General features: G+C 35.5%; 1 protein-coding gene across 1 annotated transcript in view; it reads left to right on the forward strand.

The window, feature by feature from the left end:
• Positions 1 to 13,626, forward strand: part of NEK10 (NIMA related kinase 10) — a gene marked incomplete at both ends in the record, with an annotated part of 91,049 nt that overhangs the window by 4,083 nt on the left and 73,340 nt on the right. The window contains 10 exons of the mRNA XM_080339512.1: positions 920 to 1,000; positions 1,697 to 1,738; positions 3,840 to 3,918; positions 4,270 to 4,337; positions 5,104 to 5,183; positions 6,374 to 6,460; positions 7,803 to 8,027; positions 8,524 to 8,663; positions 10,235 to 10,296; positions 12,529 to 12,606. Coding sequence (XP_080195638.1) covers positions 920 to 1,000; positions 1,697 to 1,738; positions 3,840 to 3,918; positions 4,270 to 4,337; positions 5,104 to 5,183; positions 6,374 to 6,460; positions 7,803 to 8,027; positions 8,524 to 8,663; positions 10,235 to 10,296; positions 12,529 to 12,606 — 942 coding nt within the window. The remainder of the gene's footprint in view (positions 1 to 919; positions 1,001 to 1,696; positions 1,739 to 3,839; positions 3,919 to 4,269; positions 4,338 to 5,103; positions 5,184 to 6,373; positions 6,461 to 7,802; positions 8,028 to 8,523; positions 8,664 to 10,234; positions 10,297 to 12,528; positions 12,607 to 13,626) is intronic.

Consider the following 13,626-nt stretch of genomic DNA (forward strand, 5'->3'; position numbering starts at 1 on the left):
TTTTATCAAAATATTTTTAGCCATTGGTATTGTTTCCAAATGCAAATGATAAAAAGGGAAGAGAACTGCCATGTTGCATAGACTTCTTCTGTTACTTGGAAACTTGCCCAGATAGCACGGATTCTGTTCCCCTGTTTAAAACAACAACAACAAAAAGCCAACTGCAAAGCTGCCCAAGTTTAGGTTTATTTTAAATGAGAAAATGGGGTTATGTACCTCCAACACACAATGGAAACAGTGATTCCATTATTGGTGTTTTTTGCAGGATTACTGCCCCTGGATGCTTTGTGCAAATCTGACTTATTTTTTTCTGCCAAGTTGTTTGCTGGGGAATTGTATGGAGAAATATAAAAGAGGAAGTTCTATTTGGAAGTATAATCCTATATCAAGAACATTTACACTAAAGAGCGAATTTTTCCAAGGGTTAATGATATTATAGTTTTTAAAACCCAGGATAGACTATGATAATTTAAAAAATAATTTAAAATCTAGCTGTATTTACTTCTGTACCACCCATGTGTTTTTCCCTATATTTTTATGTAAGTGTATTTTGTGCACTGAAATTTGATATGTTGTTTCTCGATGTTTTTGCCCTTTTGGTCCTTAATCTAAACACACAAAATAAGTTTATATCAGAGTATGATTGGTTTGTGCCTAGAGATAAGCATGAAATTTCCTTTGTCAGTTCAGTGATAATAAGTGATGACTGGCGATGTTCATGTAATGAAATCAATTTATTTAAGGCTGTTACTATTTTTCAATATAAATGGCATTAACATTTATATAGTAGAGTATTTTATACAGCTGTTGTATGTTGCTGATTTGTTAGCTGATTGATTTCTGAATCAAAGTGTTAAAGTGTTTTAACACTTTTAAAATTGTATTTGATTTATGTTTTGAATATTTCTTTTACAGGGAGTGGGTTAATCAGGCTCCATCCATCCATTTTCTGAGAGTATTAGTCTGCCTGAGGTTACTCATAAGAGATCCATGCTATCAGGTCAGTATGTCAGGATACTGTTTCTTCCCTGGATAACATAATGCATATGAGTTGTGTTGGTGCATGTGTATTAAAACCTGTGTTCTTATGGATGCATATTATATGTATGTACCAGTATTTTTATATGTAAAAATGTGATTTGCAAACAAATAGATTGCAAGAGTGAATTTGCACCGTTACTGCTTGATTTCTGATATTTTTTATGTAGTATCTGCTGGTGCCAACCCTAACAAAGAACCTGTAAATCTCCATAACAGATGACTTGTTCTGAGCTCTAGACTCTATAGTTTACTTTACCATGTAGATATGTAAAATTCCCATAATGTAGTAAGTGAAGAAAACTGAAAGCTGCCTATTCCTCCTAGCAGCTCAATGCTCTGAACTACAAACAAGTAGCTATTACAGTTGTTATTCATAGGACTAAGCCTTAGACATCTGTTAAGATATTTGTTTTCGTGTATTTCTTTACTGTGTGTTCCAAAGCTTATACTGTTTTTCCAGTTTTAAAACCTTTGAAATGTCACTGCTGTGTTTTTATTTATCAACTTATTATAAGTAATTCAGAACTCTGAATCCATTTATTTTGACCACTGGAGTTAAGGCTTCTCATAACAAACAGATCATTTATATTCTAGTGTTCTCTGATTCTAGCATTTTCTGTATTTTATTTTATTTTTTTCTTTAATTTTCTTTTAGGAAATGCTCCACAGCTTGGGTGGGATTGAAAACCTAGCTCAGGTAGAATTCCTTATAGTACTTTTGCCTGTTATGGTCCATGTCGATCTCTTATGCTTAAAATGAAATACTCTGTAAAAAACATGTATTCTTGGTTTATGGAAAGAAGCGAGTCTATTCCTCTGTTTGCTAATAAGTACTTAGTGTGTTTTTTTTTCCAGTAGTGCACAAAGCAGCTCTCCTTACATTCCAGCAGCGTTTAACCCACGACTTTTAGTTAGGAGGCTTAACAAATGCCCCCTGAAGTGGGAGAAGGATTAGAAAAATCAGCACAATTGGTTCAGTCAAAAGAAATTGTAGACTTTTGAAAGAAGATGAGTAAATCACCTTGAACTGTAGTAAATTATTTTTCAGAGGTAAAACCACAGTTATTGAATGTTGAACAGGTTTAAATGTGGGGACTACAGTGCTTTTGCATTACAAAACATTATCGATGACTGACTGTTCTATTGTTATTGCTCTGTGTTAATGCTGCTTTACTCCTGGGTTTTTAGTACTGGATCATCAGTGCCAGTTGAGCAGTGAGATATGACGTATCTTGAATAGCTTTGAAATTGCTGGGAGTCTTCTTTCTAGAAAAACATCAGAACTTTTTGTAACAAATGTATCTTTCTAGAATGCAGTCATCATTCATTAATATTTATGGACCCAACTGTATTTCAAAGAACCAACAGTGTGCTACGAGCCCTTTGGTCAGACAACCACCTGTTTGAAACCACCCCGAAGTTGCAGGAGTTAAAGACTGGTAGTTTCTTAGGGATACAGCTCCCACAGGAGCTGCTTGGCGTTTTCCAGTGCCATTGATGTGTGTCATTGATGCTTAGCCCTGTTTTTGAGGAGCTTGCACAGTGCAAAGTGCAGTGGCCTGTTGAGATGTTGACAACATCTGCAAGTGGTTCTCAGCGGCAGGAATCCAAATTGTATAATTAATAATCATTTTTACTATGCATGTGTTACTGGCATAGAGAATTTTAAAAATAATGAGATGCAATTTTTATGATTTTTTTTTAATCTTTTGTGTCCTTTGCAGCAAGATAAAATTAAGTGTTAAATGTGTTTCTAGCACTCTCAAATGCAGTTTGAAAAAAAGTTATAGCTGAGACTTTCAAAAATCCACCAGAAATTTGGAGGGTGGCAGTGATTTCAAGGTGAATTGCACATCCAAATATTGCCAGATCACAGGTCTAAAGTCCTCTATTAGGCTATTTTATACAGCAGTAAAACTTTTTTGGGGGCAGTTTCAGATAAAAAAACTGTTCTCGTGTAAAGTGCTTTGAGGTGTTTTAGTAGAAAACACTGACAAAATTATTACCAGTATTACTTTGCATAGTAGTTTCCTCCTCATGTGAGTTTTCTTTCTAAATTATGTGCTACTACTGTAGTTCCAGCCACTCTGTACATCTGCTTGAAACCTCTGTGGTTTCCCTGTACAGTGTTCTGGAAATTTCAAAATGCCACCATATGTAAAACCAATGTATAAGTGATACAGAGAATCATCTAATGATTTTGTGTCCTGACAAACATTACATCCCTCTAATAGTTTTAATCTCCTGGAAAAATATGTATGGGTAGTTAAGAGGGTTGTTAAAAAAGATTGACCACCATTTCCCATCATTTGGCTATGTTAAAATATAAAAAATCTCCCCCCTGCAGTTATGTAGGTTTTGTGGAGTCTGAGCCTGTCAGCTCTGTGGACTGAAGATCCATCTGTTCCAAACAGTGGCCAGTAGTAGATGCTGAGAGAAAGGTCTGAGAGCAGAAACGTGGAGTGGTAATTCCCCAGAAAACCCTTATCAACCTCTAGCAGCTTGCAAAGAATGGCATTTTGGCACTAGAAGTAGGGTCATCATATTTGATAGTCTCAGTGAATCTTCCCCTTCTAGAATTTCAGACTTGCTTTTTTGTTTCTTAAACTTCCAAGATCTCTTCTGTTCCCTGACAAGTTTTACAGCAAAAGTGTGTGGGAAGTTGCAGACTCAGCTTTTTCGTGAAACAGATGCACCACCTATGGGCTATTTCTGTGCATAACAGACCTAGGTTTATGAATTCTTAAAACTTTATTTTTAATGTAATCCTTTATTTTTTTTTTTTCCCCTACTTGTAGTATATGGAAATGGTAGCAAATGGCTATCTTGATTACGGAGAAAAGCACCATAATGTGGACAAGTTGGTCAACATGACATGTAAGCGTTACAGCTGATAGCATAGATTATAAGGGCACTTAAAACTTTTTGTGTGAGGCTTAAGATGTTTTAAATACTTGAGATGATCATTAAGAAAGATATTACTAAATTCATTGTAGGCATCATCACACAAGTAAAAACTGAAATTGCTGTGGAGATGCACATCTTGGTTTTGTACATAAGTCATATTTCCTTAAGAAGTTAATACTTCTTCACGCACTGAAGTAACAGAGTGAAATGAGATAGTCATGGTTCAAAGAACATATCCGGTGTTTTGCTTTATTATGATTAGTAAAATGAAAAATATTAAGTGGTAAGGCTTCAATTTACGTGATTTCCTTTGTTCCATAGACATTTTCCAAAAGCTTGCTGCTGTTAAAGATCAAAGACAATGGGTTATAGCAAGTGGAGCACATAAAGTAAGTGCTTTATAAACTTGCCAATTATGACTAATTAACTAGTTAATGAATGACTTATGCTTTTTCAGATTTGATCTAAGCGGGAGTAAATTCCTTACCTTGCCAAGCTTTTAAAGTAAGATAATCTCAGTTCTGTGTGTTACAGATGTATTAGTAATATCATAACAATTATTTCTTGTGGTTAAGCTAATTGGACTGATGCATGGTTATTGGTTGTTTGAGAGAAATAGATCTTAAATGTTTGGACTAAACTCCTTATTATAAAAATTGGTACTGATGTTTACACTGTCTTTAGCTACATTACTATGACATAGATTTTTATAGGACCTAAACAAATATGAAATTTATTTTGATATAAAACATTAGCGGAATATATGCAAGGCCCTAAATTACATACTGCATTATTTAAATATAAGCTGAAAATTAATGTTTTGCTTCACGAGGCCTTGATTTAGAGTTCTGAAGTGTTTTACATAGGAACAGATTTTTACAATGGTGTATTAAGTTAAACAGATGCTTTAGCAGTCAAGAGAGGTGCTAGTTGCTGTTTGAGAAGAAACATCCTTGCTTGTCCTAGCACTGGGTGTATTATTAGTCTGTAAGTGTGTATTTAAGTGTACTTTAAATGTGCCTAGGACTTTTAGTGTATTGTGTGAGCATTTGCTACCTGAATTTTGACTTTTTGATAAATACCTCTATATATGTTTGAGTCATAAAAGAAAATAGCAGGATTCTTATTTATCTTCTTTCGTGTTTCATTTTCCAGACCTTAGTAAATTTGTTATCTGCTAGAGACAGCAATGTGCTCTTGGGTGCACTCCTTGCCCTGACTAGCCTCGCAGAAAGGTAGGTTCACGATAAGCATTTCAATATTATCTCTTGACACAATATTAAAACTGCTGTTTATCAGAAAGACTTTTTTTAAAAATGAGGCCTTGTTCTGTGTAGATCTATGAAATGTGCTTAATTTTATACTGAAGCAGTAGAAAATAAGTAGGAAGCTTGGTACTTGCAGCAGACTTCTTGCTCACGTGGAGAACTTTGCAAGACTGGAGTCATAGAATCCTTCTTTGCAATCCCTATGCAGGATTCTGAAATTCTTCCTGACTTTCTGCATATAAATATATTTTGTGCAGAGCTTGATACAACAATGCCTCACGATAGCCAGCAAGAATATTGTTCAGTGTAGTAAATAATGAATGCATATGCTCAAATCCGTGTATGTATATACTTTCTTTACTAATGGCTTTTTAAAATAAAGATAAGCCTTTTTCCTGGTGTGGAGGGAAAAAAAGGAAATGGAAGATAACAGCTGCTTTCATCCTTAATAATTTTATAGAGGAAAAGCTGCTACTTTTAAAGTATTGTTCTGCTGACTTCTAGACTTGTATAACAACCTTATCTTTCAAATGAAAAATCATAAGGAAAATTACAAAGCTGAAGAGAATAGGCGCAAGTCCTTGAGATCAGTAGAAATTTACTTTAAAAGTTTTCTCTGGATTTTATCTTTTCCCAAATCTCTTTCATTCTATTTCAGTTTATATATATATATATATCTATATATATCTATATATATCTATATATAGATATATATATTTAATATCAACATTGATTTAAATGATGTTATACATACGTTTTCGACTTCTATTTAACTTTCTTCACAGAATTAAATGTGTTGTATTTGGACTGGATATTGGACTGAATATTACAAATATTCATGAAAATTGTATTTGATTCTAAAAATGTACCTCATTTGCTTAATTTCTAGTATGAAAAAAATGAAATACACTTATGTCTTTACTTTTATGCATTAATTTTTGGGTTTTTTTTTTAAACTGGGAAAATTGGAAGTTATTGCTTTGTCACCCAGCATATTTTTGTGGCTTTATATATTACTGTGCACAGTATGACATTATTACATAAGACTTTAGAAAAAAATTATTGGTTGAATGTATAAGGAAGGAGGCTAAAGAGCAATGTGGGTTTTTTTCATATAATTTAATTTGATACAAATACCAGGAATAATCAATTTGCAGTCCAGAATGTAGGGAGAAGATAAGTGAGCTCACCATTGTTGAGAACTTGCTGGTGATATTACATGAATACGATTTGCTTTCTAAAAGGTGAGACTTTGCTTGTAGATTAATTGTGTTAAAATATGTTTTTACCTTTTCATTTAGGGAGATGTTTATTTAGAGGAATTAGATAGTATGCCACTTTAATATATTCAACATAAGGTTCTGATACCTATGTATTTTCAGCCAGATATTGATAGAGCAAAATATTTTCTAGTAGTTTCGTTATAAGCTGTCTCCTCTCTCTCCACTTATGGCCTATGGTGCAGTGCAAATAAATTGCAGTGTTACCATAAAGCGACATCAGTTGCTTTTCTTGGTGTGTCACCTCTTTGTTCCTGGCAGACCTGAGTGGTTAGATGGAGACAGAAACTAGTAAAAAATTGCAAGAAATATAGCAGTTGTAGCTTAAGGCAGAGGATGGATCAGACCTCATTTCCCTTTAGTCAGAAAAACATAAAGGTTCCTTTGGTTCTTTAAATATCCTTTCATCTCAGCTAAGCCTACTATCTGCATATTGGTTATCTGCGTGTCGGTAAGAAACCAAGAGACTCTCAAATCTGATGTGTCACTTATACTATCACATTTAAAATTCTGAAGAGATTTTTAACAATTTCATGCTTAATTATTTCATGCATGTAAATTATTTTACATATGACTGAAGATAAAGAAATTGAATATACCAGTAGAATTTATTTGGTTTCTGGGTTTGAAATTATTTAGATTGTATGTAAAGCAAAAGTTTGTTATGAAAACAAGAATTTGAATGTATCCCAAACATACTGTGTCATGTAGATGGGAAGCAAAATGACTCTAAACACACAAATCAAACACACATGCAGCTTTTTCGCTTAAAGTGGAAATGAAAATGCCTGACTGTATTTTCTATGGAAAGTCCACATTAATTGGCGTGAAGTTAATGGAAATCTTGTATAAACCTTTTGAATTATATGTCGAACGCCTTTTGTAAAAATAATATTCAGACCATGCTGGAAAAGAATTATGATTGTTTGTGGAGTTCTTCTAATTCCACAGATGGACTTGACATGTGCCTGCAGTCTGTGCTACTTGTAGGACTCTTGCCATTATCCAGAAGCTGGTACCATGGATGACTGCAGCCCACCTGGCCCCTCCATCCTGGCTATGTGTACTTGGCTGCCTATGCTGGCTGTCAGACTCCATGTAAATATAATTTTATCCCTTGTGAGAATGTGGACAACCAGTTTACAGTGACTTTAACCAGTTTTCCTTAACTTTTTTTTTTTTTTTTTTAGTAGGAAGCAGATCTCCTTTCATAAACTTTTGATGTGTTTTTCCCCCTTTGCTAACTGGCAAGACAAGGTTATGATCATTATCGTATCGTTAACATTTCTTGCTGGTTTCATTTTAGACTCACAGCAGAGTTGCTGCGTCTCCTCTGTGCAGGGTCGCAAGTCAAAAAGCAAATAAAAATATATGAAGGAGTTCCAGTCTTGCTCAGTTTACTCCATTCTGATCATATCAAACTTCTATGGAGTATAGTTTGGATTCTAGTACAGATTTGTGAAGACCCTGAGATGAGTGCAGAAATCCGGATTTGGGGTGGAATCAAGCAGCTCCTTCACATATTACAGGGGTAGGTGTTCAGTCCTCAACCTTATGGCCATTATATGAGGCTGTATTGCCTTTTTATATTTGACCAAGCACTATTTTATCAAATAGCATCTCTTTTTTTGTTCAGTTGTATGTGATGTCTGTAGAAATTAAAAGGCTATTTAGCACATAATGAATAAGCAATATTTTTTTAGCTATGCATATTTCATTGTTATCTTAAAGTGTTTTTAATATTTTCAGAGTATAAACTAAATAATGAGTAGATTATAAATATATCATTACTGCCTAGTCAGTTTCCCTGGTAATTAGACTCCTATTTAGTGAGCTAGAATTGTGAATATAATTGAGGAACATGGTAAAGGAATTTTCTGTTTAACAGCTTGTTTGCTTTTTCAAAGTGTATTAGGTAATTTAGTGAAAAAACACACAATTTTTCAGAACTTCAAAAATGGTTAACAAATACGTGTTAAGCCACTATTTTTTTTTTTTACACTGCAATTTGTTTATTTTTTTTTCAGGGAAAGGAATCTCGTTTCTGATCGCTCTTCAGTTGGAAGTTTATCTAGTGCAAACGCAGCAGGGAGAATCCATCATCTTCATTTGTCAGATGATTTGAGTCCTGATGAGATGCAAGAAAATACTGTCTCACTTCAAGCAGGTAAGTTTGTAAGGCCTAATCCTCTTTTATATGTTTGCTTGCCCAAAGGGATTAAGAATATTTCACAATTGAAATTGTAAACATTTTTGCCTGATTTAGGGGCTAGGAGCACCAAGTCAGCTGTGTTTATTTCTGTATGTGCAAAATCAGCACATATTTTCAAAAAACACACCTTTTTTTAGAAAGAAGCAAAGCATTAAGTATGTACATGGGAATTGTATATGTTTCTTCTACCTGTAAAAATATCTCAAAAATATATATATATTTAAAATCTATTTTTTTTCACATGAGATTATTTTTTATTTAATCATACTTTCCCCTCTAATCAAATTTACTATGGTAGATCAGTCATGAATTGATTATGATGGGACTCCTTCAAAGTGGTATTTTACAGACTACCAGTCAGGTGATCATTCCTCATTAATTATGGAGAGAATCTCTTTTAGAGGATATTTGTCAACAACAGGTCAACTATCCCTTCTGAAAGGTCTTCCAGAGGATCATGTCTTTTTCCAGTGGCTGTAGAGGGATATTGCAAAATATCCTTCGTAGGATTACATGCGACTTTGCAGTATCTTCCTGAAAGCTGTAACATAAGCCATGTTTTTTAATATAATGAATGTTACCCCTGAAGAGCTGGTAATGTGAAATAAATTGCAGTACCAAAAGTATTGTCAGCATGGAGCATATTTCTGGGTTACTTCTGTTTTCCTTTAGGAGTCCTAGGAAAGAAGTAGTGCTGAACTTACATAGGTCTTTTTTTATTTCTGATTGAGTACGTGTTGATCTCTTTGGCCTTCAGTATTGGGTGTAGGTAGCAAGGTTTTCTTAGCAGGGGTGGCCTCTCTGGGAAGAGGCGAAGGATTGTCCTGTGCTGGACACAGCCAAAGCTAAGCCCATCAGTGAAGCCAATGGTGCATCTCTGAAGATGTAGTTGAGAAATGGTAAAAACACTGGGCAAGCAGAGAAGGAGAGGAAAAAAAATGGTGAGAAATAGCAGTGCAAATGCCAAATTCAGAAAAGCAGGAGAGGGAGGAGGAGACACCAGAGCAGAGATTCCCCTGAAGCCCATGGGAGAGGCCTCGGAGGAGCAGGTATTCACACTGCAGCTTGTGGAGAGGACCCATGCTAGACAGGGGAGAAGTGTGAAGAGAAAGATGCAGCAGAGTGGAACTGTTATGTACTGACCGTAACTCTCATCCACCAGATCCAGGTAGACAGAGACGGGAGTGAAGATGAGTCTGAAGGAAAAAAATACAGTGTGGGGAATTAAGTGGTGTTTTCATTTTTTTTTTTCCCATATCAAAATCTATTTTAATTGGCAATAAATTAAATTAATTTTCCCCAAGTCAAGTCTGTTTTGCCTGTAATGGTAACTGGTAAGCCACATCTCTGTCTTTATCTTGACCCAGGAACTTTTCCATCCTATTTTCTCCCTCTGTCCTTTTAAGTAAGAGGAGTGAATGAGCAGCTGGATGGGCATTTGGCCCTTAGCTAAGGTTATCTCACCACACTATCTGAATATCTTTATGAATCTGGCCCTAAATGTTGCATCTGAATTTTTATTCTAGCTTGTTGTGCTGCAATTACTGAACTGGTGCTCAATGAGACTAACGCATACCAGGTAGTACAGGTAGGAAGATTTCATTCAGTTAAGTAGGACATTATAGTTTATCATTTGCCTTAATTGTTCTTATTTGCCAACATCATTTATTTAACAAACAAAATTAATTTGAAAGACAGTGGAAAATTTGCCTTTATATAACTTTACTATCTCTGTTTCCTTATACATTTACACACAGACACATATACACAAAGGTATCAACATGTGTATTTAGTTGTCTGGGCGAATAAACAGCTGTATTTGGACAGGGTTCACTTTGATTGGCATCTCTTGCCGTGCTTTTGCCATAGTCAAAATAAGATGGTAAATAAAAGTAATCATTGAATTAACTGAGAAATACAAATTCTGAATTTCATGACTTTTATTAAAACAAAATCCGTGCAGCTTCATCTTGGTGCTTTGTTTCACAATTTCTCCTTTCCTCAGAGTCTGGTATTTCTGAGATAACTTCCTGGCATTCCATGCCCAAGCTTGTGTTTCTAAATTGCGTTTTAAAATTTAGTGTTTAAATCAGCTAGAATCTATGATTCTGAAAACTGTTCTTAAAATCCCTGGTATATATTCCACACGTAGTCAAAGACACAAATATTTAGGGCATTAATACCAACTAAAATCTGGAGCCAGCTCTTATACTCCAGATGTTAAATCAGTGATCAAAGCCTTTGAGTGCGCTTAAAACCCAACTAGAGATACTCTTAGAGGAATCGAGAGAACAAAGAGCTCTAACTATGATTGGGAGTGAAGTCTGTGTATATTTCAAATGTATTGGTTAAGAGGAAAGGAATGGAAGTAAGTATAGAAAAATATATCTATGTATCTTAAGTACGAAAATGATCAATAAACCCTACTGATTTAGACAATGTTTTATTTAAACAATGTAACTGTGTACATTTTAGGCTGAGCCTGTTTCATCAAAATAAAATATCACTTACCTAAATTGGATATATTTTGAAAAGAGAGTAACTACTGGGGTATTTGGGACATAAAAGCCTGATTTTAACATAGAGTTTTTCTGCATTGCTATAGCAGTGCATGAGAACTGTGGTGTCAGTAAGTTGCTTACAAATTGATGGGTCGATGTGCAGGCTGCAAAAAGGTGTTTCAAGCTTAACTTCTTTCCCCACTCATCCTGTTTAAAAGACAATGACCTCTCCCTTTGTCAAAACACCAGGCAGTCTCCCTCTTTCAGGTCAGGACATCACTTCAAGCATGGTCACTTCAACTGGAGTTCCACCCTACAACAACCTATTCTGTTTTGAACTCTGCTTCTTTCTCTGTGCTAATATAATTTGAGAGCTGCATGGTGAACAAAATGAAGGAACTCAGGTTAAAAACAGATAGAAGAACAAGATTTGCAGCTCTTTCAGTTATGTGCTGAGAAAGTCGAGCTAGGTGGCTTCTAAAGGTCTATCTCATTAAGTGGCAAAGAATTCTTGGTTCAGGCAGTTGAGAACCATTTATTTCTGCAGTGGCTGCTGTCCATCCTGTGTCCTTGCCTCGACTTACAGCCTCGATAGCAGTCTGGAGCAGTCCTGGTAGCAGGCCAGATGTATTTATGACTCAAGGGCTCTACTGCACAGCCTAAGACCTTAGCTCAACTCTACCTTCAGGAACAGTTTAAGAAAATATGTCAGGAACTACAGCAGAGCCTCTGCGGGGCTGACAGGTGTTTCCCCCCAACTCTGCTAGAGAGGGGAGGGTATTTTCCAACAAAGAGCTTGTCAAATAACTGGGAGCAGTACTGAAACTAAATCTACAATTGCCCACCTGTCAAACCAACACAATGGATACATTAATAAAGACACAAGTATGGTTACATGAAAATGGAAGCTGAAATACAGTATGGATTTCGCAAAATCCTGCTGAAGGCATAGACATTTTCTTCAGGCTATCCCTTATGGTGTTTCTTCAGTTTATATTTGTTGTGGCTTGTGGTTCCTCATAATTCAAAATATCCACATGGTGATGGGAGATCTGTTGCTGCAATTGACTTCACCTCTAGAGATAAAAGCATTGCTTCATTATCTGTTCACAAACCCTTTGCAGTATCAGTTTAAATGTCACTATGATTTCAATCTCATGTGTGTTTAAGTCACTTGGGCCTATAATTTAGGTGTGCAGTAGGATGTTCAGAACTTGTCAATTGGTATTACCTTCTGATTTACCTGAAATAACATTGCTTTTTATTTGTGGTTTCTATGCAGAGGAGTGCTATTAATATTGACCTTTCTCTGTTTCCAGGCAAATGGAATATATACAATAGCAAAGTTGATTTTACCAAACAAAGAAAGGAATCCTGAGAAAGCTAATTTATTACAGGTAATTATCTTTTTTTTTTTTTTCCTTTGCATATTGAAAGCCCCAAACAGTCCCTGAGAAGTTTTCACAATTTTAAAATTTATTTTAATGCACAGTAAAAAAATCTTACTGAACAGGGAAAAAAAAAAAACCACTAAAATAAACCCAGGAATAACAAATGTCCAGAGACTGAAAGTTAAATAATGACTCAATTTCTGGTGTCCTTTTCTGATGTTTTTTGGCACCTCATATGCTATGAAGAAAGATGAGTATTTTTCTTGTGATAATCTCTCCTCCACTTGTTCAGGCTGCCCAGCATCAGATAATCTTTTTATTGCTTTGATCTTCATTGGAACTACTGTAGATTTCATACTGTACTAATATGTTTCTTTCTGGATCATCTTACTGTGGTTGAATGAACTACAGGAAAATAGCACATGAACTAGACCAAATTTAAATGTAGGATAAACATAGTGCTAGTAAGCATAGAATGGTTCTTGGTTTTGCATATTGATACCCCTCTAAATCTACTGGTTTGGCTCAACTTGGGCTAAAAGACCTTAGCACCATGTTCAAGTATTTACAGGGTAGCTACAAAGAAGATGGAGACACCTTTTTTAAAAAGAGTGACATGGAAAAGACCAGTGGTAATGGGTACAAGATACTCTTGGGGAGATTTCTCATTATGAGAACAATCAGCCATTGGAATAATCTCCCCAGGGAAGGGGTGGATTCTCGAACATTGGACACTTTTATGATTCAGCTGGACAGAGTGCTGGGCCATCTTGTCTAGACTCTGCTTTTGCCAAGAAAAGTTGGACTGGAAGATCCTCGAGGTCTCTTCCAACCTTGTATTCTATGACTCTGCAAAACATTATCTGTAGCAATTAATTATCTGGTAGCTCTTCTCCAGCCTCTGTGAAGTGGTGTTGGTGTCTCTCTAAGCTACAGGAAAATAGTGGTCTGGGGTTCAGGAATGCACACAACTGCTGCTGCTCCAGTTGCCTTTCCATGGGCAAGTGTGAGGAGGTCTTTGGCACA

The sequence above is a fragment of the Nesoenas mayeri genome, assembly GCF_963082525.1.
Source record: "Nesoenas mayeri genome assembly, chromosome: 2".
In the NCBI taxonomy this organism is placed as follows: domain Eukaryota; kingdom Metazoa; phylum Chordata; class Aves; order Columbiformes; family Columbidae; genus Nesoenas; species Nesoenas mayeri.